Raw genomic sequence first — 25,226 nt, forward strand, 5'->3', positions numbered from 1 at the left:
GCAATCAATGCTGACACTTTAATGGCATTTTTATTTAGGTTTGACATACCCCTGTTACTTGTCAAGAGGGTTAACTTGTGACCTGACCTGACTGCTAGTCCTTATCTCTGGAAATGATCCACACCCAAGCAGGAATGAAAGGAAACAATCTTTTTAGGTTTTGTACCCAGTGAGACCATTTGGGGTTGCATTTGGGGAGGTTCTTTTTGTTTTCTTTGCAGAATAAACAAAATTCTCACAAAACTTACAAGGAGAACAAAATGTTTTACTTCTTTTTTTTTTTTTTTTTTTTTTTTTGAGGAAGACAAAGGGGGAATCAGGAAGAAAATTCCAATCTTTTCATCAAGCAACAAAAAAAACAGCCAAAAGAAAAAGATATTCAACACTGTGTTTTGAAAACCTTTAAGAGTAGCAAAGATGTAACTATATTAGTTATACTTTCTCAGCTTTATACAAACAATTATAAAACATGAATGAATACCAGAGGGAATATTTTTCTTAACAAAAAATTAAAACACAAGCTTTTAATACCTATCCCAGGAAAACCAGTCCATTTATTTATAGAAACCAGAAAATAAAACAATAAAAAGTAGTTACTTTCCTATGGATTTAAATTTTGGAGTTAAAAATCTCTTGATGGCTTCTAGGGAAGCCTAAGTTCTGTAATAATTCTTAGGAAACAGCATTGCTGACTCCAGCAGAAAACAATTCAAATTGTGGTGATGTGGGAGGCAGAGCCTTTGAAACTGGTGGAGCTTGTGGAGGAGTCAGAATCTTAAGAAATGCCAATATTATTTCTAAAGGGAGAAAAAAATGTATTTCCAAAAGGACCAAGACTGGAAGGTAGTGAGAGTCAGCTTCTGTGTTCTGCTTGGACTGAAGCTCACATTTGAAAGCTGATATGGGCTTTTCCAAGTGCAGGGATAGTTTCAAGCATTAACATTATCAGCTATGGATACTGATGCCTAAAACCCCACTGCTTCCGCAGAAGTCAGTTTGTAAATGTCTAATAAAGGATATGATGGACTTTTCTTTTTTTATGAGATAATCAAGAAACAGATTTTACTTCATATTTTAAGAAATTAACTATATCAAATGTGTAATAAAAATATTTTCTATAGGATTTTAAAATATATACATATATAAACTACCTAAATTTTTAATGCCCTGTTGATATTGATGTGGTCTCTACAGGTTTTAAGTGTAACTAAGTGAGGCTGCCCAGCAACCTCCATTATACCTCAAACAGTGAATACAAAACTTGAAGCTTTGTCCACACTGTAACTTAAACCTGCTTGAGAATGGGATCTGAAATTTCCTGCTGGACCTGATCCAGCACCCACTCATAGGCTAAGTCCACTCCTGACTGCAGGATTAGGTCTTAGACAGTCCTGAAATTATGTAGTTTCCAACCTACTTGGCTGACCAATGATAAAGGCACCTGAGTGAGTTACTGAGAGCCTTGAGGCACTTCCTGGAAAAATGAAAGTTGCTATATATTTGATTTAGAATAGTTAAGGATATACAGGAACAGTCTTAAGACAGTTTGGGCACATCTATACTTCGTGCTGAAGAGAGGCACAAACTGCCTGAGTCTCAGTTGTAGCCTATGCCCAGGCACTGGATGTAGACTTGAGTCAAGCTCAAGCAAGGCTGAGAGCCTGGGGGTGAGCAAAGGGCATCCATGCATTCCTCCTTCCCACAGCATCCATCCCTAGATCCCAAGTCTTGCTTGCCCAGCCCATGAGAAGGAGGTAAACTGGCAGGAAGAACTCCTGCGTCAAGTGCCTGCAATGGCCCAGAGGGCTGGGCTGGCACTTCCATCAAAGACAACCTGGAGGTGGTGGAGGTGAAGGTGGGTGAGGGAGGAGAAGCACAGACGACTGTCTGGTCCTGTGTCCACTGAGAACAGCGAGGACATGGCTTTGGGCAGTTCCAAATCCAGCTGGCATTCCTGTTTAAACTGGCACCGTGTCTAAAGCGAGTTCAGATTCATTTTCCATGCAAGATTTGAAGCACAGCATAGACAAAGTGTGAGGGCCAGACCCTGATCTAATGCAGACAAAATTCACCATTACCACTGGCCTGAGCACTTACCCTTGCATTATACTTTAAGGTAGGTACCATGGGAGTTTTCCTGCTTCAAAGAGTTAATATAGGGGATTTGACCACCTGCAGAGGAAAGTTTCTCACTGAGCTTTCGGTTCACCAGCTCCATGTGCCTGGAGTTTTTCCTGGCTTGCCGGAGAGACCTCTTGACTTTCTTCACTCGATCTCGCAGCTGCTTGTTGCGCTTCTCCAGCGACGCCACTTTCTGCTGCAGCTTCTTCACTCTGTCCTCCTCCTCAAACAGGGCCTTCTGCACCGAGGAGCACATGAGCTGTGGGGACAGCAGAGGTGAGCTTTACACAAAAAAGTTATCATAACAAGGGTTAATTCAGACACTGCAGAAAACACCTCACAATTTCTCAAAAGAAAAATGCTTTTTTGGAGTAACTTTTACTTTACTTTTATATCTTTTTAAGTAAAATCCTCTCTTTCACTAATGGATTTAGTTAAAACCCAAAATTGTAAATATTAATGATAACAGTGATTCAAAATTACTTTTATGAACTGTTTTTTCAGACCTGTCCAGTGCACTGAGGCTACAATGAGTTTATGAAGAAAGGCTGCCCTGGTATTAAACTCAGGTAAAGAGATGTCACTTTTGGAAAACTAGTTTTGATTCAGCTCAGTAGCCCTTCAGAAACCCCAGACTCTGATGAGAGCCTGCCCGTTGCTCTTTGTGTCAACATGTGAAATGAGAACAGCACCTGCCAAACACAGAACTTGTTATTTTGCCTTTCTAAGAACAGAGGTATCTTCAACAACCCATTATATTGTCTTGTTTAAGAAAAATCCCTAGAGGGTAAGATCTCAACAGTGTCTAGGAGCATCCATGATCCCAGAACTCTAACAGAAGTTATTATTTAGAGGGTCATTGCCTGAAAACTTCCCCTTCCACTCTACCATATACAACTTACTGCAATCTTGCCCCCAGAAGGGACATCAAGTTCTTGATGTTCACTCATGCCAGTGGCTCTTAGATACAAAATAAAAAAGAGAGGTGGTTTCAAAGGTACTGCCCCCAAGGCATCACTAGAAGAATACCTCACAGGGCATTTTCAAATCCACTGGGTTGGGTGATGGTACAATTACAAAAGATCTGTTGGACAAGTGTTCATCTTCTACTACCTCATCCTAGGATGACCCAAAAGATCTCACTTATCTCATGGCATGTTTATGGTCTCACTTGTTCCCTGCTTGTAGATGCAGCAATAGGAGTGGGATGACAAACACCAGCCACAGGGCTGCTGAATAGTTTCAATGCAAGTAAGTTCAGTTTCCAACACACAGCCTCACTTGGGATGGGATTCAGCTGCCTTCTCTTAAGCAGCTAAAAGTGAGACCCAGGTCTGGGCTCCTCTCTTTGCATTTTTCCCCTGTAATGTCTGCAGGGAGAGACACCCTTCCAGGGGCTGACTTGCACCTTCTAGAGCAGAGGGAGGAATCACCCTCTGAACACAACCCTCTCCTTTTACTGACCACAAAGACACCAAGTTCCATTTTTTTTCTACCTGGAACACATTTTCCAGATAGAAAAAGATGAGCTCAAGGACAGCTCCACCAAAAAGTTTCTGATTTAGAAGATCCACATCAAAATTAATTTCTCCTCAGATGCCTCCTGCTTTTTTTTTCCCTACAAAAAACATCCTGAGATATTTTATTGTGCATGTGGGACTTTCATCTTGCTGCTGCACTGTGAGGACAGGCAGAGCATTCTGCTGGATTTATCTTCGAAATATGTCTAGAAATTTTTCTATGTGTGTCAAGCACTCCTGGAGTTTGGATGGGCTTTCTCTGGCAGAACATTTGGAACAGACAGGGAATCTAAATAAACAAGTAAATCCTGACTGTGATGATGAAGGATTACATGTTTCTTTCCATCTTACTTTGTAGTATTTTCAACAACTGAAAGTTGGGGAGGGAGCCTGCCTTGATGAATAACATTTCATTTGCTTTGGAAACCCCCAGCAGTGGGAAACCATGGCCAGTCAACACAAACACAGCAACTGCTTCCACTCCCTTGGAAGCTCTTGTTCCTTGCGCAAAAGCACTGCAGAGTTTTGCTATATGGCAAATTCTTATCCCAACTGTTCTCTCACTAGGGTTCTTTTACAAATGAATGCTAGCGAGATGGGGAGCTCACAGATAGAGGGCCAGGAATTGTGTTGAAAAGGAGAGTTTGGTTTTGATCACAGTTCATTCCAAGAGCTCTTTGAAAACAGCCAGCACATCTTGGCTTTTGTGTTTGCCAAACCCTTGCAAAACCTCAAGCAGAACACTTCTTGAATTTAAATCCCCATAAAGGAGGACACTGAGTTAGGGAAATATGTTTGTTGGGAAGACATGAGGTGGAAACTCTGCTTCTCAAGTGATTTCCTGCATTTTCCATGGATGCTGTGATAGGTATGGCCTATGCCAGAGTCCAGTGCAGAGGAACAAACACTTCATGCAGCTGAAGTGGGAGGCTGTGTGAACCCAACTGCATTTCTGTCTGGGCTGGCTGATGAGGGAATAGCAAACATCTGGGATGGTATTATCCTCATCTCAGAGACACCCCCAAACATTTTAAGGTTGGTCCTCTGTCAGCAGAGGTAGACCTGCTCTACAGAGCCACTCAGAAACTTCTCAAACATCATCAAAAAGCTAACCAACTCATTTGCTTATACTATTTTTCTACAGTCCTCACTCTCCAGTCTGAAACACACAGTCTAGTGCTTAAATTATCTGGAGATATCCAGAGACATCACGGGAACAGCACAGTTCTAAAAAACAGAGGTACTCTCTGACATGCACAGCTTTGTTTGCCAACAGGGTAGGTGATAAGAATAGCCCAGCTTGATAACTGGATGCCTGCCTGCAACTGTAAGACTACCAGCTGGAAAATAAACACTTTGTTCCTTCTGCATGGGGAAAAATAACAAGTGGAGTTCTCTCATTCTCACTGGCAGGTTACACATAACATTTTTCACAGGACTCTGCAGTGGGGATGATGATGATGATGATGTTTAAGTGTGAGCGCTGTCCTGCCTTTGCTGTTACTGCCTGGGGCTGTGATTCACCTGACTGCAGCCAAGTTATCCTTAAACTTATGCTGAGAACTGTGTTACTGTGACAGCTGAGAGCTCAGCACAGCCTGGATAACCAACCCAGCTGCTGAACAAGCTGGTGAAAAGTTAAGCAGTCCAAGTAGCTACTTGGATGCTTGGGAAATGAAGAGAAGGACAAGGAAATGGCTCCTTAGGCAAACCTTATAGTTAATTTTCCAAATTCCCTTCAAAATTTGAATCCCTTAATGGCCCATAATTCAGAAGAGTTGTTTGGTCTGAAGATCTGTCTGCATGTCTCCTTGTTCCACAGTTTTGTTAGGAAGGCATCCTCAGCAGTGGTACACTCAGGTTCAGAGCAGTACCAGGAGATGTCATGAGAAAGGTGGCACAAGAACCATACAGATCCTGAGGATTTATCCCAGACAATCTACAGCTGTGAAACAGTTATAAATATATTTGAGTATTCATCTGAGAGACCACATCACAAATCAACCGAGTTTAAAGTTTCACCATACCTAGGAGATTTACAAAATCTGCCAAAGAAATCAGCATGTAATAAATAGAATAGAATCACAGAATCATTGAGGTTGGAAAATACCTCCAAGATCATCCAGTCCAATCACTAATCTAACAAACTGATTTTGGAGCATCACATTAGAGGCATGCACACTCCTTGCCAAACACCCTGAACTGATATATATATATATATATATATGTATGTATGTATATATATATATATACACTTATTGACAGATACACACTTGCCTTCTACAAGCTTGAGTGGCCCAGTGGATAAAGGTGCCATGGATAAGGGTGTGATGGTAGTGTTCAACCACCACAAAATGTCCAAAAGTGGTTGAAGTTAGTGTTACAGAACTCAAGTCACTCAAAACCCTGCAGTGGCACCCAAGTCTTGCTCTTCACTTACCCAAGGGACTGATATTGAGTCCCAGCTATCTCCTCATGCATGCTCCTTATGGCAATAGTGCTGAAAAACACTGCAGTCCCACTACCTAGAAGTCTTTCCTGTGGGAGCGAATGTGTTGCATGGAAAGAAAGACAAGGAATCAAAGAATAATGGGAGAGGTCTGGCAGAGGGGAGTATTGGGTTTGGGATGGAGTGACTTAACCTCCAGTTACTGGGATTTTTCAGCCAAGACTAACACTTGTGCTGAAGTGTGGAAAAGTCCCTGTCAGCACTGTTAAAGCCTCGTGTTGGGTGAAGTGCTGGGGCCATGGCAGTGGTGAGTTAAACCACCTTTGCTTGCTGCAAGAAATGCATTTTCAGAGGTACAGAATTGGGGTCCCAAGGACATATCCAGCACCACTGACATTAATGGACATGAGCTGGGATTTCATCCTAGGAGCTCATATGAATCAGCAAAATGCATATCCCATCTCCTGGATGGAGAAAGAAATTGTTGTGGCTGTTGTTACCTTGCTGAGTGCTGGGTCAGCATTTGCCACAAGAAGTGTAATGTTTGTAGCACAACTCTCCAGTTCATTCAAAATATTAGAGATAGGAATTTCTTTGGGGTATGAAACTCTGCCTACAGGAAGACTCTGCCAGGCTACACCCACCCAGAAGTATCTCAGCACTGTTTTTCTTCCTCATTTCACTCCTCACTAAAAGTAGATTTTCTCTTTAAGCTCCTTAGATGCAGCTAGTCAAGGGAAGTTATCTTTCCCAACAGTCATCAGAGAGGAATGGGCACATCCTCAAGGAGGTATCTTGCACACCTTAGACACTTCCCTTCAGTGGGCAACCTTTGGAGACTCCTGCCTAGATAACTATCTCAGACTGGGATGCATCTCACTGAGAGTCCCATCAAGTGCCATCTGAATGACACTGACTTCCCAGGGCAGGCTGCAAGGGCAGGATACAGATAATTCTCTTGGAGTTTAGATAAATTTGCCCTGGAAACAGACACAAATCCATGTCCATAGGCACTTGGAGGTCTTTAAAACGAGCTTTTTTCTGATCTGCATCAAACCACTGCTTGGTGTGAAGGTATCTGAACTGCTGGTGGCTCTCACCTGCCGTGGGTTTTGCTGGCATCCATTGCAAAACCCCACACTTCCCCTTCAAGCTCACAGGCCTTACACCCCTGTTCTGGCTGGCAGTGGTTTTACAGGATGCAGAGTCATTACAGGGCACTTGAGAACTGGTGAAAAGAGCTTCTGACATGGAGGTACCTGAAGAGAGGTATCCAGCCCCAAAACCACACCTAGAACTTGTCCTGAGGCATTGTTTTCCCCTGACACTTGGAGCTCTGAAGCCTGAGATGCTGCTGAGAGGATGGAAACAAAGACACCAAGTGACAGTCGCACCAAGACACCTCTGCCAGGACTGGAAATGGGGATGGGAATACATCGTCACAGTCACTGCCAGTGCCCAGGAAGGGATCAACACCTTATTCCCTGTACTTGTGTAGGAAAAAAGTCAATGGTTTAGCAAGTTTAGAAACCACACTAATCACAAAGACAAGAAAGGGGGGAAAGAAAAGGTGTAGAGTATGAGCCAGACTGCCTACCACAGGCACCTCACTCGTGCCAAGTGAGCAGATAAGTCAGTCCTGACAGTAAATCCCTAAATTCCCTGCCCAGGCAGTGGGAGACAGAAGGTCTCCAGAAAGAGAAAAATAAATCAGGAGGGTACGACCTCGCTCTGGGGCATCTCCAAGTTCCTTTCCTGGGCTCGCTGAGCACGCAGTCAGCACGGGAGGCACACAGGAGCCAGCCCGCTGCTTTCCCCGGCACTGAGGCGGAGGAACGCCGCTCTGGCCTTGTTTCCTTTGAACACGTTCCTCCGAGCGATTCGCCCTGGATGCCGCAGGAATGCGGCGGAGAACTGGGAGGGGAGCTGCAGGGAAGTCTCGGACTAAGCTGTTTAACAGGAGCAGCCGAACTCCTGCTCCACGCCTGAGCTCGGTGCTCAGCCCCACCTGCCCCATCCCTTGTGCCTTCTGCATTCCCAGGAGCTTCCCAGCCTCAGCGCCGCTCCCAGCAATGTGTGCCTGCCGAGATGGGCCACGGCTGGGGAGGCAGAGGGTCTTGGAGCCCTCACAGGGCTTTACCCCCGCGCAACTCTGCCAGCCTCTTTGCCTAGGCTCGCATCACCCTCCTGGGACTCCCTCCACCAGAACTGCTCAGCGAGGCCAGTGGAATAAGGAGCCGTGGGGCGGCACACGGCTCCTGGAGTACAAAATCAGAGACGGCAGCCGGGACACCACCCCTGGCTCTCCCCCCTGTTCCAGGGCATGTACAGAGCTCATTGCAAGCTCAGCGAGCTCCCAGCTCTGCAGCACAGCTGTTTGCCAGGCAGAAACACAACCCAAGCAAATGCAGCCTCTGCCTTCGCTCCTTATAAGCAGCACTGGTGGCTGGTGGGGATTCCCGGTACCCCTCTGTCCTCTGTCCTGCTCTGGTCAGGAGCACACAGGGCAGGTCTGGATTAAGCTGCTCGGTTATAGGTAAATGATCCTGAATGTTAAAACGCACTACTCGGCTGAGCTTATATGAAAATGTTTTGAGGAAGGACAAACAAAATATTTTCTCCACAGTTTTAACGGGAAAATGTGTGTTTGTCTACCTTACAAGACAGGCTGCTTCAGAGATTTCTGCATTTTGCTCTGTCTGAACACTGAAAATGTCCAAATTACAAAATCACTTTTTTTTTTTCTTTTTCTTTTTTGTCTCAGAGCCGATTGCAGTTTCAGCAGAGCTTCAGAAGTCTCTGTGTGAGGCTTTTTTTTCCCAACAATATGTACAGAACCTTTCCATTACCACAGCTACTAAAATTATGAAAACTTGCTATCCACTTTAATTTTCAACTCAGCTTTTCCCCACCTAGTATTACTATTGTCACAATAAAATCAATTAGGTCTGATATGCCTAAAACTACTTTGCTAATATACCTTAGCCCAAGTGTATTGTTCTCTGACTGAAAGTTGCTCCATCTAAACTTGTTTTACTTGGCTTGTATTTCAATAGGATTAGATCACCATTCCCCACACGCATACACACAGAGAGCTAATTAAATACCAAGGAAGGGATAAAACCAGCAAGACCCAAAATCAAAGTGTATTGTGTCCTTCCTTTTCACTGGTGGGAACTCAGGGAAAGGAGAAACTTCTGACCACAGCAACATAGCATCTTATGATTTGCTCCTATTTATTGAATTTTTTTTAATGAACTGACCTTTATCTTGTGTTACAACAGCTTCTAGAAACCTCCTTTATTTTAGTAGTCCTGTCAAGTAGAGGGCATACACCTTATAGCACTGTAGCAGTGAGGGAAGTATAGGATATCCAAATATACCATCCCCAGATGCAGCTGAAGCTGAGCACCAGCATCAGATGGTGAAGAAAAATATATCTTTATTAGTACTAATTTACATGAGAATAACATTGGTTTAATGTAGCATTATACCTGGTTTGGGATCTTTACATCAAGTATGATTTACTTCAGCCTGTTGTGTTACAGCTTGTAGAGTTCCCTGGCAGTCCTGACAGAGGTGACGGATGTTTTGGTGTGGCAGGTGCTGCAGGGATGCCTGTAAGCTGAGGTATACTTAAACATGGATGTAAGGGGTACAAAAGAAGAGGTGGGAGACATGGACTGTGGGAAAACAAGGGACACATGGAAACAAGGTTGATTAAGCTCTTAAGGAATTCAGAACCAGCTGGGGGTAAGGCCATGCCAGTCCTCCCTGTACCCCTCAGCAGGTTCAGAGTGCAAATGCTCAGAGCCCACATCCTCTGTCATTGAGAAGGGAAGAATTTGGATCAGTAAATATATAATAAAATAAATGTTATGTATAATATGAAGAGAACCTTTGTTTCTCTGTCACCTATAAGTCAAAATGGGGAAAGAGAGAAGCCAAGCAAATCCCAGCAGGCTGTGGGTGAGTACTGGCAAATGGCCACAGCGTGACTGCAAAGCACTGAATGCTGCCTCTCAAGAAAGCAAAAAAATAGACATTTACTGTAGTTGGAGACCATGTCTCCTCCCCAGAAAATATATCATACCCAGGGGCATTTGTATGCACAGGGGGAGAACCCATGCTGAGAAAGGCAAATGTTTAAAGTTAATGCAACATCTATAAAAGTCAAGTTCCCCTATAAATCCCTCCGCTCTGGATGTGTTGGCTTCACACTGCACACAAGCTGCTGCAGCTCAGCTGCCTTTACAAACAGATAGGATTTCCTTGGCTGAAGGCTCAGCTGGAAGCCCTGAGCATGCCCTGCTGCTGTGCACGGCTTCTGGATTTCAAAGAGAAATTGAAGGTGCCCCATGGCAACCTGCTGCCCCACAGTGCCACTGGGGAGGGGGAATGTTCACATCTCTCCTGAGCATCCATAGGAACTTCTGGTAACATTTCACTTTAATTCCTGAGTCTATTTGGGTCCAGAAAAGCACAGGGATTGAAAAGACAACACTCAGACTTGTATTTATCTCTGTTTGGTGGGGGTCCCTTGTGGCAGTCTTTGCATCACCCTGCTAAAATATGTAACCTCGGTCCTGAGTAGGAAACATTGGCTTTCTAATTTTTTCTACAGTCTTTACAGAGACAGAAATTCCTTGGGAGGATGAGTCAGAGGAATTAATTTAGAGCAGGGAATCAGGCTCTAAAGCTGAGTTGAATAGTACGGAAACAACTCCAACACGGTGCTTACGCACATGGTGGAGATGCCCCTGTGATGGCAGGAGCAGGACAAGAGGCCCTAATGAAGCCTTTCCTTGCAAGCAGTAAGGGATTTGTGAAACCTGAATGGAAGTGATGACAGCAGCATTGAAGTCAGGCTGGGTGAAACACACAGGCGTGACAAAGGGCGTCTGCATCTGCTCTGCAAGCTCAGAGCAAAGAGGAGACCTCAGCAAGGAGCTGTTTGCTGTGCCCTGTGCCAGCAGCCTTGGGAGAGGTGACCGAGCCAGCAGGGCTGAGGACCAGGTCCAGCCCTTATTCAAACATGGAAGTACTACAGGTTGCCACAGCATGAAGTGGAAAAGCCTCAGTGAGGTTGAAGAAGCAAAGACAAAGGGAGGGAAAAACAAACATCTGTGATCTGTGGGCGCTCTCTGACTAATGTCAGTGCTGAGAAAGGGACCAAGTGCCTAAGAGACTAATCAGTGTCTCTGAACAACAAGCTCCAAGTACTAACATCTGGCTGACGGGAGCTCACTGCTGCTCACAGATATTCCTGTCCCACCAGGCAGCCCAGAGCAGCCTGTCCACAGCTCCCGCTGCTGCGTGGGAGCTATAAATCCTGAAAGGGCCCCAGACCACCCTGGGTGAGATAAATGGGCAACAGGCTATTTTGAAGATGGCAGAATTTGGCAAATAGGCAATTTTCAAGGTGGAAAGATACGGTATTTAGAGGACCACCCTCCTGCTTGCATGTACTGAGATGGCCCTAAGCACTGGGGGCACTAATGGCTATTTCTATAGGACACAAAAGCTGGTTTCGCTCCAGTATAATTCTTCAGATCAGGTTCTATTCCTGGGCCAGTATTTCAATTCTCAACAGAAACACAGGGTCAGGGAAATACAAGGTCATATTTTAAATCCAATGTTGTATTTAGTGGCCAAAATCTCTCCCTGCTGCTTTGCTGCATTTCATACAGACACAGAAGCACCAGAAACTCCCACCATGTGCTGCACATCTTACTGCTTTATACAAGGAAAAGCTTTTCACACAGGGCTGGCTACAATGCCCATGGAAAGTAAGGTCGTAAGGGGAGCATGAGTCAGGCCTCCCCATACACACAAGCCTGGAGCACTCTTTCCAGCCTGATTTCAGGAGATGGAGGTCTGCAGCCACAGCTACACAGGACAAAATGCCCACAGGGCTGGTGGATGCACTGTGGTGAACTCTTCCCTGCAAGCATCTAAATTATAGAGCACGCATCCCACTGCTAGTTAATGTTGCAGCAGTGGCTCTCAACTGTTTAATCCTATGTTAATAATTGTGCTGGAGAGAGATAATTATATACCAAGTGCCACACCACTTCACAGTGAGCACATGGTGATACCTTTGAGCTACAGTACAATCATGCACTACCTTGGGGTTTGGATCTTTTGTGAATAACTGCACTGAGGTCTGAAAAATTTCATCATATCCTGCTGTTATGTCTTTTTACCTGTAAAATCTGCTATTGTTCCTAGCCAAATGCTTAAGGACAGACAGCAAATGCCTGTAAGTCTGTGTTACTGTTTGTGTATGCATGGACTTTAAATGTGGTTATGAAATTAATTTTCTCTATCAGTCCAAAATTCTTCTGTGGAATTTGTCATGCTTTTCCCATATTTCTCTGACACAGAAGTTATCTGTACTTTCACCAGCTTTGTATTGCATAACTTCAGCAATAGTAATGGCCAGGGAATGCACAGCTTTGAAGAGCAGATGATCTGTATTGCCTCACACCCCTCCTGCAGCAGCAATCACAGTACCCACACCAGTCACCATCCACACAACTCCACAAAAATTGCCTAACATGACAGAATTTAAAGCAAAACAAAACAAACCCAGAAAGAGATGGCAAACCCACTCTGAGGAATTCGGACCTGGGCTCCAGTCTAGTCCCATAATTAGGACATCTTTTGGCAATTATAATGTTGGAAGAACAAAATCTCTATCATTCTGTGTTATCTGAACAGCTTGCTCTCATTAAGCAACACGTGCACTTCACACCTCATCAAAGAGGGCAGATAAAACACTCTTCCTGATCAGAGGAATGGGACTGGAGGTCTCCACTACAGTGAGGGCAATAACCAGTTAGGGGAGATTAGGTCCAGTAAATAGCTTCCCTGTGCTTCGATTCCCTGTCTCCAAAAATGGGGATTACAGAACATTTGTGATTTATACTTTCTGAGTCATTATAATCTAATCCACAAAGGTCTATATTCAAAGCCTGAACAGTGTGTATGGGACAGGAGCAATAGCAGAGCCAGGACTCATGGGCAGATACTTCACTTGGATACAGAATGGCCACCGTGCTTCTCTGTGCAAATTCAGACTACGAGCCCAGAAACCAGGTTTTTCCTTAGGTGCTGCTAGCCATTGCCCATAACATCAGCCTTGTCTCCTGCAATCTGGAAACATACTGTTCAGTAAGGATCCTGGAAAAATTGCCCATCACTGGACCATGTGAGAGATTCAACTTTCAGTGTTGAGGGATTTAGTCACTACAAGTTTGCAATATAAAAGTTGTATCTTTTTGTGCCACTGATCAAGGCATTTAAGTTCACATTATCCAAGAAGGGGAAAATGTCTTTGTGAACATGGCTTAGATATGGCTCAGATACAGGAGCAATGTCCATGGTCCCAAGACTAAGATTTAAAGTATGATTAAAGGGACAACTTCTAGCAACTGCATTTATTGGGCCATGGAAAACAAAACAAACTATTCCTTAGGCACCGTTCACCAACAAAATGGGTGTGAGTGGTAGGCAACAACAAAGTAATGATCATTCCTCTTATCATTCTGGACCTAAGGGTCAGTAAACGAGCAGAAAAGCCAGCAGAAGAATACACTAGGGGTTTTTACAGGAATGAAAGAAAACTTTTATTCTCCCTCTTTACCAGTCAGAAATTAATGGGCATGTGAGGTAATCTGGAGCAGCACAGCAAGAACATGGCACTAAGCTTCTGGAGGGAATGGTAAAGACCCTTTCCTGCAGATATTTGAGGCCTCTCTTCATCAGCCAGATGTGGTTTAGGGTTAGGACATGTGAAGTGCAACACAAACTCAGCTGATAAGACTGGATGACCTATTTGTTTAATCTGAGCCGCATTCAGGTGATTTCTCAGTTCTGCCTTGCTCTGTTTAATCCTGTAAATAGATACATCCCTGTACTGGCATACAGCACCTGCACTTCTCACAGCAGTCAGTGTTACTGAAAGCCAATTAAACTGATGATCTATCCTGCTCCATCCAGATATTTGTGAGGCATGTCAAGTCAAGAAAAACAAACAAACAGACAAAAATCCTAGGAAATTGCATAATTTCAAAAGTTTTTCCTTTCACATTCTCCCCACCCTAGAGACTCTGCCACTTAGTAACATTTCTTTATTTAATGCCTTCCTAAAATACTCTTTCACCATTGAGAACTTTGCAACTGTTTTGGAGTGGGCCGAGTTGTTTGCTGTTTTGATGGAGAGAAACCAAATTGTTTCCTGGCTGAGATTTATGCGTCAAGATTTAGCTTGCAGCCAGATTTTTTTTAGCCAAGTTATAAAATCTGAAGATAATTCCAGCTCTCATCGTCAGTGACTTTTATGAAGCAATTCAGGATATGTGCAGGAATAAAAAGAAACTCCTCACCATGGAGGTTTTAATGGAAATGAAGAGACACATTCCTGCACAGAAGGAAAGGGCAGGAACATATGTCAGCCTAAGCAGAGCTGTCAGAAAGCAGAATCCCAGTTTACTAAAAACTCATGACCATTACTGACGAACCCAGGTTTCTTTAGTGCTTTGGATGCAAACTGAGAGTGAAGCAGAGGTTGTACTTGGCTGTGGACAGAACAAAGCTGAGTTTTGCCTAAGATATCAGGCTTTTGGAAACTTAAGAGCAAACACCTTGATGTGATACTCTAAAGATTCCTGAGATTATTGAAATAAGTGCTGGTCAGCTGGAAGGTATTATGGCCATGTTTTCTACCAAAAGGACACAGAAATGCCTCACTAAGCCAAGGATAATGTTCTACTTCTCCACATCTTCTGTCACATTTGCCATGTCAGACCCTGATGGGCTGACCTATGTCTGAGCAGTAACGTGGCCAGAACATGTGTCAGTGGACAGGCTTAAAGGAAAGAATAGAGAGGAAGAAGAGACAAGTAACTGAAAGTTCCAGAAACCCACAGTGAGACTTGTCGGCCTAAAAATGAAGGTCTCAGGTGAGACACCCCAAAAAGACTGGGACTGTTGGCTGCTTCCACATGACCAAGTCAATTTGAGCAAGAGGAATGTATCTGTAGACTGAAACTCTAGATGTGTTTGGGGTGAGCAAACAGACAGGGAAAGGCATCAGAAGGTGTGTGAAGGACCAGCTGTGGATCCCTCGTGTTCCCATTAGGAGCTGGTGCACACCATACAGGCATCAGGAGCAGTCTGGCTGTGTTTCCCCCAGGAGGAATCTACTCATTGGGCAGCAAAACATCTCTGTGAATTGAACCAACAGTTGTCAAGCGAAGTTATGTGTCTCCTACTCACCAGACCCATCCCTCTCATGATGGAGATTGCACTGATTTGGCACATCTGGCAAACTAAGACAGCTCTTGTTCACTCAGGTGTTTTGCCTGAGCTCCGTGGCTTGGGAAACTTCAAACAGGAGACCTCACAACCATTGCAAAACCTGCAATGCAACTGGTTTCACATTTGCCCCTCATCCTTCCTGATGGGCCAGCTCCAGGCTCTGGAGGTGTTTCTGGAGGTGTGAGGTGGAGGTCCCTCACAACACATTTGAGGACAGGAGGTGGGGATAGATGTGCAGTGAAGCTCTGGGATTGTGAAATCAAATTATAACTCAGAAACTGCAGCTAGTGGTTCCCCAGAGTCATCTCCTACCACAGCACATTTCTCTCCCTGAAGTCCCTCTAGAAGGCTCACGCAAAGAGGAGGCTGGCTGAGCTCTAAATCAACTCACCTATTTCCTGACACTTGATGCACCACAAATCTTTACTGGTGCTGACATCCATGCTCTCTCAAAGTCCTACATTTTTTAAGAACAGTTGAAGCAACAAGTGCTGGGAGAACACTGAGCCTGTGAAGCCACCTTGGCTGTGTTTCAATTCTTCTGGAAAGATCCTAATGCAACACAGACATTTATGATATGTTTGTACTTGCAACTAAGTGCTGGCTACACTTGAGATTATCTGTAATGAACTCTCTCCACAATACCACACATGAAATACAAGCAAAGAGACAGGCATCAGAGTTACATGGGAAGGAAGGCAGATGTCTAACAGCAAAAAGAACTCAGTAGATGCAAGGATATTGCCCCCCAGCTCTGCTAATCACTGTCCATGCCTTAAAGCCAGGTAAAAATTGCTGAAGTGAGTTGCTGAGACATCACCAGAACAACTGTGAGGCTGGAGCTGGACTGAGTTCCACCAGACGTTCAGATCCACTAAAAATATCAAGAAATGTGGCTGACCTTTTGTTTTTGAGGCTGGAGAGTGACAGACTGGAGAGGATGCTTTACTAGCATTACTCAAGGCTGTGAATCAAAGACTTGCTTACATGACCAGGCAGCAATCTGAATATGGCAACAGAAAGGAGAACAAAAGTAATGTGGTAGCAGATAAGGAAGCTGCCATCTGTCCAACAGCTCATGACAGGTCGGTCATGCCTTTTGGAGTCAGTGGTGTCATTGCTGGGGAGGTGTAAATCATGTTTTACATTAATGATTTAAATACTTAAATTTAAGGAAGACTGTTGAAAATGCATTCCACATCCTTTGATTGCTGAGGTAATATTTCTGAGGTATTTCAAAGTTTAATTATTAAAAAAACTTTTCAATCAACGAACTGATGCATAGTAACAATAACAAAGAAACACAAAAATTATAGGGATAATTCAACTTAAATGTGAGTTGATTTAATTACTGGGCTCAGCCCCCAAAGTTCAGGTGAAAGAAGATCTCACAAGCAATGTTCCACCTCTACCACTTCTCAAAGTAGACCAACACTCTAAACTAACAAAGCTACTTTCATCCAAAAAATTCTGAATGTGGTTTCATATTCCAAACTCATTTATTGCTTTACTTTCCATGTATAACTTGTAGTTTGTAAGAGCTATACAAAACCACATTAAAGGGAAGAGGAAAGGGAGGGGTGCTGTAATAAATTCTGCATTACCTGAGAAGACAGGTAAGTGTCTTCTTGTGCCAGCTCCCCTTGGTGTTAAATTGCAGGAAGGGGTTATATGCAGTTATAAACTCATTGATTCTGAGCTGAGTTTTGAATATTGGGTGGTGACACAGTGGTTATAATTGTGGGTTGCCTGAACTTGAAAAATGTGGTTAAATTACAATAAAGTTACAGTAATGGCCATGACAAAAAATGTCTGTAGCAACCACAAATGAGCACTCCTCAATCTTCACCCTGTTATGAGTTTTACCACTACAGGCATTACAGCTCACAAGGAATTCTCACACAGCATCTTCAAAGCTTGCAGAAGCTCAGAGGAAGAGAACACAGCTCTGTTCAGCTCTGACAAATTGCAATCAAGTCACTGTTACAGATTGTCCATGTCTTCCAGGGCAATACAGTATTGTGGAACACTTTCACTCCTTATAGCCAGCTGGGTCAAGAGCTTCCTGAAGACCCCAAAAATCTGTCTCCTTATTTCATCAGGACCAAAAAACCCTGACCCTGTAGCAGCTGTGAGAAGATGTTATTCCATCATCCCTTTCAACAGCTGCTGGACACTTCCAAGCACAGTCTACAGCAGCAGGACCAGCATGATGCATCACCGTGTCCCCAGCTGCTGGCAGGTCAGCAGTGTGCTGTAGATCTACATCTCCTTCCTGCTCCTTTTCAAACTCCACCGTGTCAGCTGAGTTGAACCAGTTTTCAGGATGCCTTCCCACTTCCTTAATACTTCAGCAAACAGCACTAAGAGTGTGAAAGGGCTCAGTGCACATCTTTGAAGGAACCCAGGCCTGACAAGCTCCTCTTGGCTGTCACTGCTGTGTCAGAGATCTATTTGCCTTTGTTTTCCCCTTGTTTTTAAAGCTGCTCTATAGTGTGTTTTACTGCATTTGATGGGGAACTTTAAAAGGCTCCATACAGCAATGCTTTTTCTCACCCTGACTCCTCAGCTATAGTAGAAATTGGAAAGATGGTGCCTTGGACAGCTTCTGACCCTGCTCTCAAGGCTGCTTCTTATTCACTCCTGTGGTTCAGATTTCTTTCTAAACATAGCTGTACATGACTTCTTATGACCCACACGGAGGAAAATCCCTAAGAATGGGCTTGGGGTAAGGACACTGAATTCTCCATTACATGTAGTCCCAAACCCCACATTTCCTGCTAGACAAACTGGGGAATAACCTACTGTCCAATATGAGGCAATGAGGGAAAAAAAATCAATTCTCTTTAAACCAGATTGTATCAGACTTCCTGTATAAAACTGCTGGAAGTCATTCCTTTTGCTCACCAAATGACCTCAGCAGGTGCATATCTTTCCTAGAAAAGAGATCCAGCCTATTTTTCAGTGATAGAAAATCCATCATGACCCCTGGCAAACTAAAGATTAATGATCTGCTTCACTTTAAAACCCCACTGTATTTAGGTTGGGTTATATGGACACAGTTTCAAGCTGCAGGTCAAAAAAGAAAAATATTTAAGGCAGAATAGTTCTGGTTTGATTTCTGAGTCAGGAAATCCTTGCTGTAATTGCAGTCCCAGGTAAGACACACTTCCCCCCTGTGCTCTCACCCAGACCACATCCAGGTGTTTGAGGAGGTTCTACTTTCCTCTTCAGAGAAACACAGTGGCCTCTAGCAATGGCTAATTACCACTCTGCTGATTGACAAAGTGCCAAAGAGTGAGCACTGCTACCTCCATAACCAATAATTACATTTTTGTCAGGCTGCCAAGGTCCTCACACACACCTGCACGCTGCCCACACAGTTGTTACAAAGAGATTTATAATAATTAATTGTAACATTCCTATCACGCATCTCCCCACCCGCTTCCAGCAGTAACATGTGAATCCAAAGATGAGCATGTCTGACTTCCTCTCCTTGTTAACCTTAGAGTAAAGCCAGTTAAGAATGTCTTCTGTTTGCATCCTTTGAAGCCTTGAGCCATTTTTCTTCCTGACATCCTAATTTAATTCTAGGTGAGGAATTAAACCTTTTTCTCTTCTTCTTCTATTTTACTCTGGTTATTTGTTCACACCTTCCTGACTAGTCTAGACAGTCCTACCACTTATGATTTTCCTGAGATGGATGCTTTCCAAACAGTACAGCTCTCCTCCCACAGAACATGGGCCAAGCTTCACAAAACCAAACCTCTTCCCACAAATCACCATTTCCCCAGCTAGCAATTAACTTCCAGAACTGAAGAGGTAGGAACTAAAGATCATGCAAGATATTTACATCCCAATTTCCAAAGGCATCTAATGTCCATCAAGCTGCATCCCTCATTTTTATCCCCTCCCTACTTCGTGCTCACGCCCGGAACTTCTCAACCTGCTAACAGTGATGAGCCCCTGTTGCAGTTCTTGTCTTGCTGGTCCTCATGTTACCCTTTTTGGGAAAGCAAAAAGTCCCATTGAAATTTTCCTTCTCCCTGATTTGCTTCTGATCTGTTTTGCATTTTATTCTTTCTTTTTCTCTTTTTTTTTTTTTTTCCTTACCATGCTCTTTTTTTACATCCTTCTCAGTTTTCACTTTCTCTCACAGGTTGCTGGCACTATTGACATCCATCTGCACTTAATCTTCTTGGGGTTAAGTCTTACACACAAATATTTGCTTTCCCTGTTGGCACTTCCAACAGTCTAGGCAAAACTTTGAAATTTCCCTGTGGCAATAGCAGTGGGAGGTCTCAGACAGCCAGGGAAGGGGCTTTACTCACTCTTTTCTCAAGAACTTGCATTGCAGAGTGTTAGTGGTACCTGATTCCTATCCAGAATAGGGGAGGAACAACCTTCTCTGAGGCTCAGACATTAAGCTTGATCTGTAATTTTGAGTCCTGTCCTGTGAGAGGGTGGAAGATAAAGGTCTACACAACTATGAATGCTATGAAGGGAGAATGTAGACTGATAACATCTTCCAGCAGAAGAACTGGGAGTATCAGATAATAAAGTAGGAAACAGGTTGAAGGCAATCAAAAAGTTGTGATTCTCAAGAAAAAGCTGGACAGCTTTGTGAGAGCTAAATTGACTGGATGATACTGAATATATAGAAACAAATGTATAGAAATTACTTCACCACAGAGACTTCTTTACCTGAAAACACCGAAGAATGGGAGAGCATCAGCTAGAACTCTCTTCCTGTATGCTTCCATTGATACCTGACTTAGGTATCTCTTGGCATGCTGTGGGTCTTGGGGTTGGGACATGGGAGAATGCTGACAGCCTTTTACTTTACTTCCTCAGAAAACTGCCATTTTGCACCAATTCAGGACTTCTGACAATAAAGCACCTAACAAAGGGACTCTTGTACCCCACTCCACTGTTGGCTGAAGCACTTTAGTTGTTGTATGTATTACATACAACATACATGTAGTATGCAATGAAATTCAATCTTTCCTCACATTTTAAGATCAATACTGAAGAAGACAAGCAACTCCATTCAGCTAATACTTAAATACATCCAATCAAGAAGACAATCCAAAGCAGAATATTTATCATTAAATGCATAGGAGAAATATGTTCAGAGTCACATCTACAGTGTATACTTGAAGTTCAAAGAGAAAAAGCTCTAAAATCAATGTTGAATTAATTCAAACAGCCTCATGACCACTCCAATAATATTGACTGCATTAGAAAGATTATTCCAGTTATTCTGCAAGCTTTAGAGTTAAAGGCTTTCTGTGTCAGAGACAATGTTCCCTTTTGGTAGAGTATTGATAACATATGTGTCCTCTCTTTTTTTTTTTCTTTTCCTAACATTACTTTTTAAAAGTTTTTTTATTTATTTTACGCATTTTGCACCATTTCCTAAATCAGTTTGTGATTGACCACAGGCCTTAAAAAAAGGGGAGACAGAGGCCTCAGAATTTCAAAACACAAGGAATTCCTTTAAACAATTTAGAAGATTGGATTTAAATTCACAAAACAAAACTCTACATCCTACATACATTCAGCAAATTTTATCCAAAAGGTTTTATAAGCTAGAAGATAAAGACTCCAAAATGCATCATAAGCTCCAGCCAAATTCAAGCCACCTGCTCCACACAGCAATAGATACAGAGGGAGGACTTCAGGAATGCTGCAGTGCGTGATTCAAGTTCTGAACTTTTCCTCATCCACTGAATCTAAACTGGAACTGCTATATCCAGGAAAAGAAGCCAGTAAGACAGAGCCACAGCTGTGGTCAAGGTGTTGAGGCATAAATGACCCAGGACCATGTCAGTCCCTTTTAGACACAAATAAGTTCATATGTGGCCAAGGCCAGACCACAATGTGAGCTCAAATGACCTCTGTTCCTGCAACTGATATATTGTTTTTGCCCTGAAGGCCAGCAGAATCTGAACACATCTGGGTGCAACATTAGGACATCTTTCTACTCCCATATTGTGCTGGACAAGGATTTCCAAATCCCTGTGCTGCTTTAGAGATGTCAGGAATACTGACTGCAGATGAAACTGCAAGGGAAGGAAAAGGAAAAAGGAAAAAGGAAAAAGAAAAAGAAAAAGAAAAAGAAAAAGAAAAAGAAAAAGAAAAAGAAAAAGAAAAAGAAAAAGAGAAAGAGAAAGAGAAAGAGAAAGAGAAAGAGAAAGAAAAAGAAAAAGAAAAAGAAAAAAAAAGAAAAAGAAAAAGAAAAAGAAAAAGAAAAAGAAAAAGAAAAAGAAAAAGAAAAAAAAAGAAAAAGAAAAAGAAAAAGAAAAAGAAAAAGAAAAAGAAAAAGAAAAAGAAAAAGAAAAAGAAAAAGAAAAAGAAAAAGAAAAAGAAAAAGAAAAAGAAAAAGAAAAAGAAAAAGAAAAAGAAAAAGAAAAAGAAAAAGAAAAAGAAAAAAAAAAAAAAAAAAAAAGAAAAAGAAAAAAAAAGAGAAAAAGAAAATCCTAGGACCTGGAAAAGGGGAAGGATACTGTGTGTGATAAATATTGAGAGCAAACATCAACACTTCAGTAGCCACGTTCCCAGCTCGATAGCTGTGGGGTTAAGGCCGCCCCAGGACACTGCCATGTGTAAGTTAATGTTTAAAGATACGTGTGGGTTTAGGAGCAGATTACAGTACACAATGAGCCCTGGGCAAGCCTGAGATTTCTCCATTTCAAAACATAGGAAATGCTGTAAATACCATAGCAAATGCAATTACCAGAGCGTGATAAACACCACTTCGTTAGCAGAGACCACAGGAGGCTTCTCCTGCCTCAGACATTTCTGACAATGAGCAGGAACCAGAGGTCGATCCTGAAGTCTGGACGCAGAACAGGCAGGCAAATGCCTCCAGTCTGGGATTTTGTTTTTAGCCCTTCTCTGTCCTGATGCTTTGATGGAAGGTGTCTGCTCCTTCATATCCTCAACATCTGTAATGTGTTTCATGAGCAATGACTGTCTGTAAGGACAAGATGCATCCCAGTGGCTCCACTGTGCCGCTGATTTGGAAGCACCAGGACATTTCCCATCAGTAGTTCAGGTCTTTCAGATGTGGGTTAAATATAGGAGGATTTTGTCACTGGATGTGGTTTTGAGCCATTTTTATTACAGCAGGCAAGATTTGAGCACAAAGTATTATTTCCAGGACACATTTAATCGATGATTCTACACCTTTGGGAAAAGAATCAAGACTCACATTTGTTCCTCTGCCCTTTGAAACCAACGCTTAAGAAAACACAGGCTCCATTAGGATTTCAAGGGACAGATCGTGAAGTGTTCACTCAACCCAAACAAAACGTGCCTGAACTTAAAATGTGTAAAAGGACAAAAACCAAATCATTGATGGTAGTAACAACCCTTCTGTAGAGTCTTCTTTAAAGTGTTTGTTTGCAATCCTCAGAGCCTTCCACAACACCAGCACTCATGTCCAGCATGGCACAGAGAACTTAGAAGTGATTTTTAAAAACAATCACTCCAGGTTGTCTTTTTTAATCCAGCTGATGGAGGTGGGCTTTGGATGCTACCTGGTTCCTTCTGGAGCTGCTCAGCCTCAGAGTGGGGGAAATAAACCCTCTCCAAGGAGAGCAGCACAGACATCCAGTTTCAAGAGTAACAGGACAGGGACAGGGTGCTCTGAAAGTCTATACAGCCCCTCCCAGAGCCGTGTCATGAGCCATGCAATGACACTTCCTCCAGAAGCAGGCAGCCAAAGAGGAACGTCTTCTTCTGACCCACCTAAATCTCCCAGCTTGACCCAAGCTTTGTAAATAATGGAGATTTTACCACATCAGTGGGCCACACATTTTGGTGGGTTATTTCTTCATTTACTATTTCCATGAGTTATTTTAATTTTCTGTCATTTACATTGTTATTTTTACTTTGTCTCTACTCACAGACAACTCTCCAGCAGAGGTACTTACAGACTAAGTAAGTTTTTTTCCCCCCTAGATAAGCCATGTACATAGATATTCTCACTTAAGGCAACTTTTATAGATCATGAATAAACTCTCTCCCAGCCAACCCAGAACTCAGAACTCTTTTAAAATATGAGCATGTGGCAGAGGTGCCCTATGGTTACTGTGACTAAGCCCCTTCCTCATTATTGCTCATCTTCCACACCTAAGGATGCTGCTTTAAAGGTGGAAAACAGCTTCCCCACTCTGCAACAAAATGGGACATTTTGACTGGATGTGGCTGCTGTGTTTTTGCTTCAAAGGCTCTGAAACAGGATTTCCTTCTTCCCCCATGTAAGGGAAATTAGGACTTAAAGCATCTGAATTTCCATTCCTATCCTGAGCCATTGTCAATACAAGCTGTTCCTCCACTTAGATTTTCCCTCCTTTCTCTCCCCAGCCACCATCCAGTTAAGCAATTTAATCATTTTCCACAGTAAAAAAATCTAATAAACAACATCCAGAAAAACATATTTGTGTTTGTACCCTGTTTAAAGGCTCTGGAAACACATGAAGAAAAGCCAAACAAACAATTGTGCTCTGAAATGAGTGTACAGCAAAGACAAATGAAGGCAATAAACTCATTGCATTTTGAGGAAATGAAGAGGATATGAGATACCATCCACCTGAAGAAGGAAGCCAGACTTCATACCACCAACATGCTCTTTTTGAATAAATGACCAAACCCCAGCTGCTCATGTGTCACCCAGCTTAAAAAAACTCCCTACTCAAAGTACAGCACTACCTGTGCAATAAGGTTGGAAATCATGGGAGGTGAAGGGCACAGGATTTCAACAAATAAGTTTACCAGCAAAAAAAAATAATTCAGACAGTTGTTTCTAATCCCAGAGGGCAGGAATAGGGATAAAAAAGAATTGTCTCCACTGGACTGGGATACAGAGCCCAACACACCTGCCTTGCTTTTACCTCTGCAGAATGGAAAGAGTTCTCCTGCTGCCCCTGCATAGGGAAGAAGATGGGTCAGTTTGAGAATAGAGTATGTATCAGCTAAATAGATAAATACTAAAATATCAGCTTGCATTTTAGTCCCACATCTTGTCTCAATATAAAAAATTGCAACATTCCCCCTTGCAGTTGCTATTGGATCCTTACTGATCTAAGAAATGCAAAAATACTGCAGAAGAAGTCCATTAAGTGCTTTTAGATCTCAGGAAATAATGTTTTTCCTTGCTTGCTCATAATTTTTTTGGGCAGAAATTTAGACCTTAGTCATATTATTTTCCTTTTGTATTTTACAGTGTCATGGAAACTTGCTTCTCCCTTGGTGTATTTTCCCCTGCTGTCATTTCTTTTACAGATAACTTGACTAACAGTTGCAGCAGCCTTGTTCCAGAAAAAGTTGACAGACTGGGGCAGCAAGAGGAGGGAGTCACTGCATCAGCTGCCAGAGGCACCTGCAATGATTCGTGCAGAAATCAGCTGCAATTGGTCCACCAAAACCATATGTTCCCAGTCCCTTGAAACCAGGTTTGTCACTTCATATTAGCTGCTGCAAGGGGCTGAGCGCTGCCAGGGCCAGCAGCCAAGCCAAGCCTGGCACCACATGGCTGCTCCTGGCTGAGCACAACAGGGCAAGGACGCTTCTCCAGGGGAATTTGGAAAGGTACTTGGCTGGCAGAGGCAGGACCAGTTTAAAAGGTTCCATCTGCAGCTTCCATTAGGGACTTGAACTCCTGCTGCCTCAGGGCCAACTTGGCTTGTCATTTGTGAAACTAAACATCAAAATGCATGGGCTGGGAGAAAATACGTCCCAAATTAAAAGATCTCATCTCCCTTCAAGCCACAATGGCTGATCTGGTTACAGGCAGCATCACAGGT

At 43.0% G+C, this 25,226-nt stretch overlaps 1 protein-coding gene across 4 annotated transcripts in view; it reads right to left on the reverse strand.

Moving 5' to 3' along the window:
* Positions 1 to 244: 244 nt before the first annotated feature.
* The window catches only part of CCDC3 (coiled-coil domain containing 3), a 51,532-nt gene continuing 26,550 nt past the window's right edge, over positions 245 to 25,226 (reverse strand). For all 4 annotated transcript variants that reach the window (XM_086886541.1, XM_086886543.1, XM_086886542.1 and 1 more), the window contains one exon: positions 245 to 2,380. In XM_086886541.1, coding sequence (XP_086742667.1) covers positions 2,105 to 2,380 — 276 coding nt within the window. In that variant the 3' untranslated portion in view covers positions 245 to 2,104. The remainder of the gene's footprint in view (positions 2,381 to 25,226) is intronic.

The sequence above is a fragment of the Cyanistes caeruleus genome, chromosome 4 (genome assembly GCF_971803275.1).
Source record: "Cyanistes caeruleus chromosome 4, bCyaCae1.hap1.1, whole genome shotgun sequence".
Classification (NCBI taxonomy): Eukaryota; Metazoa; Chordata; class Aves; order Passeriformes; family Paridae; genus Cyanistes; species Cyanistes caeruleus.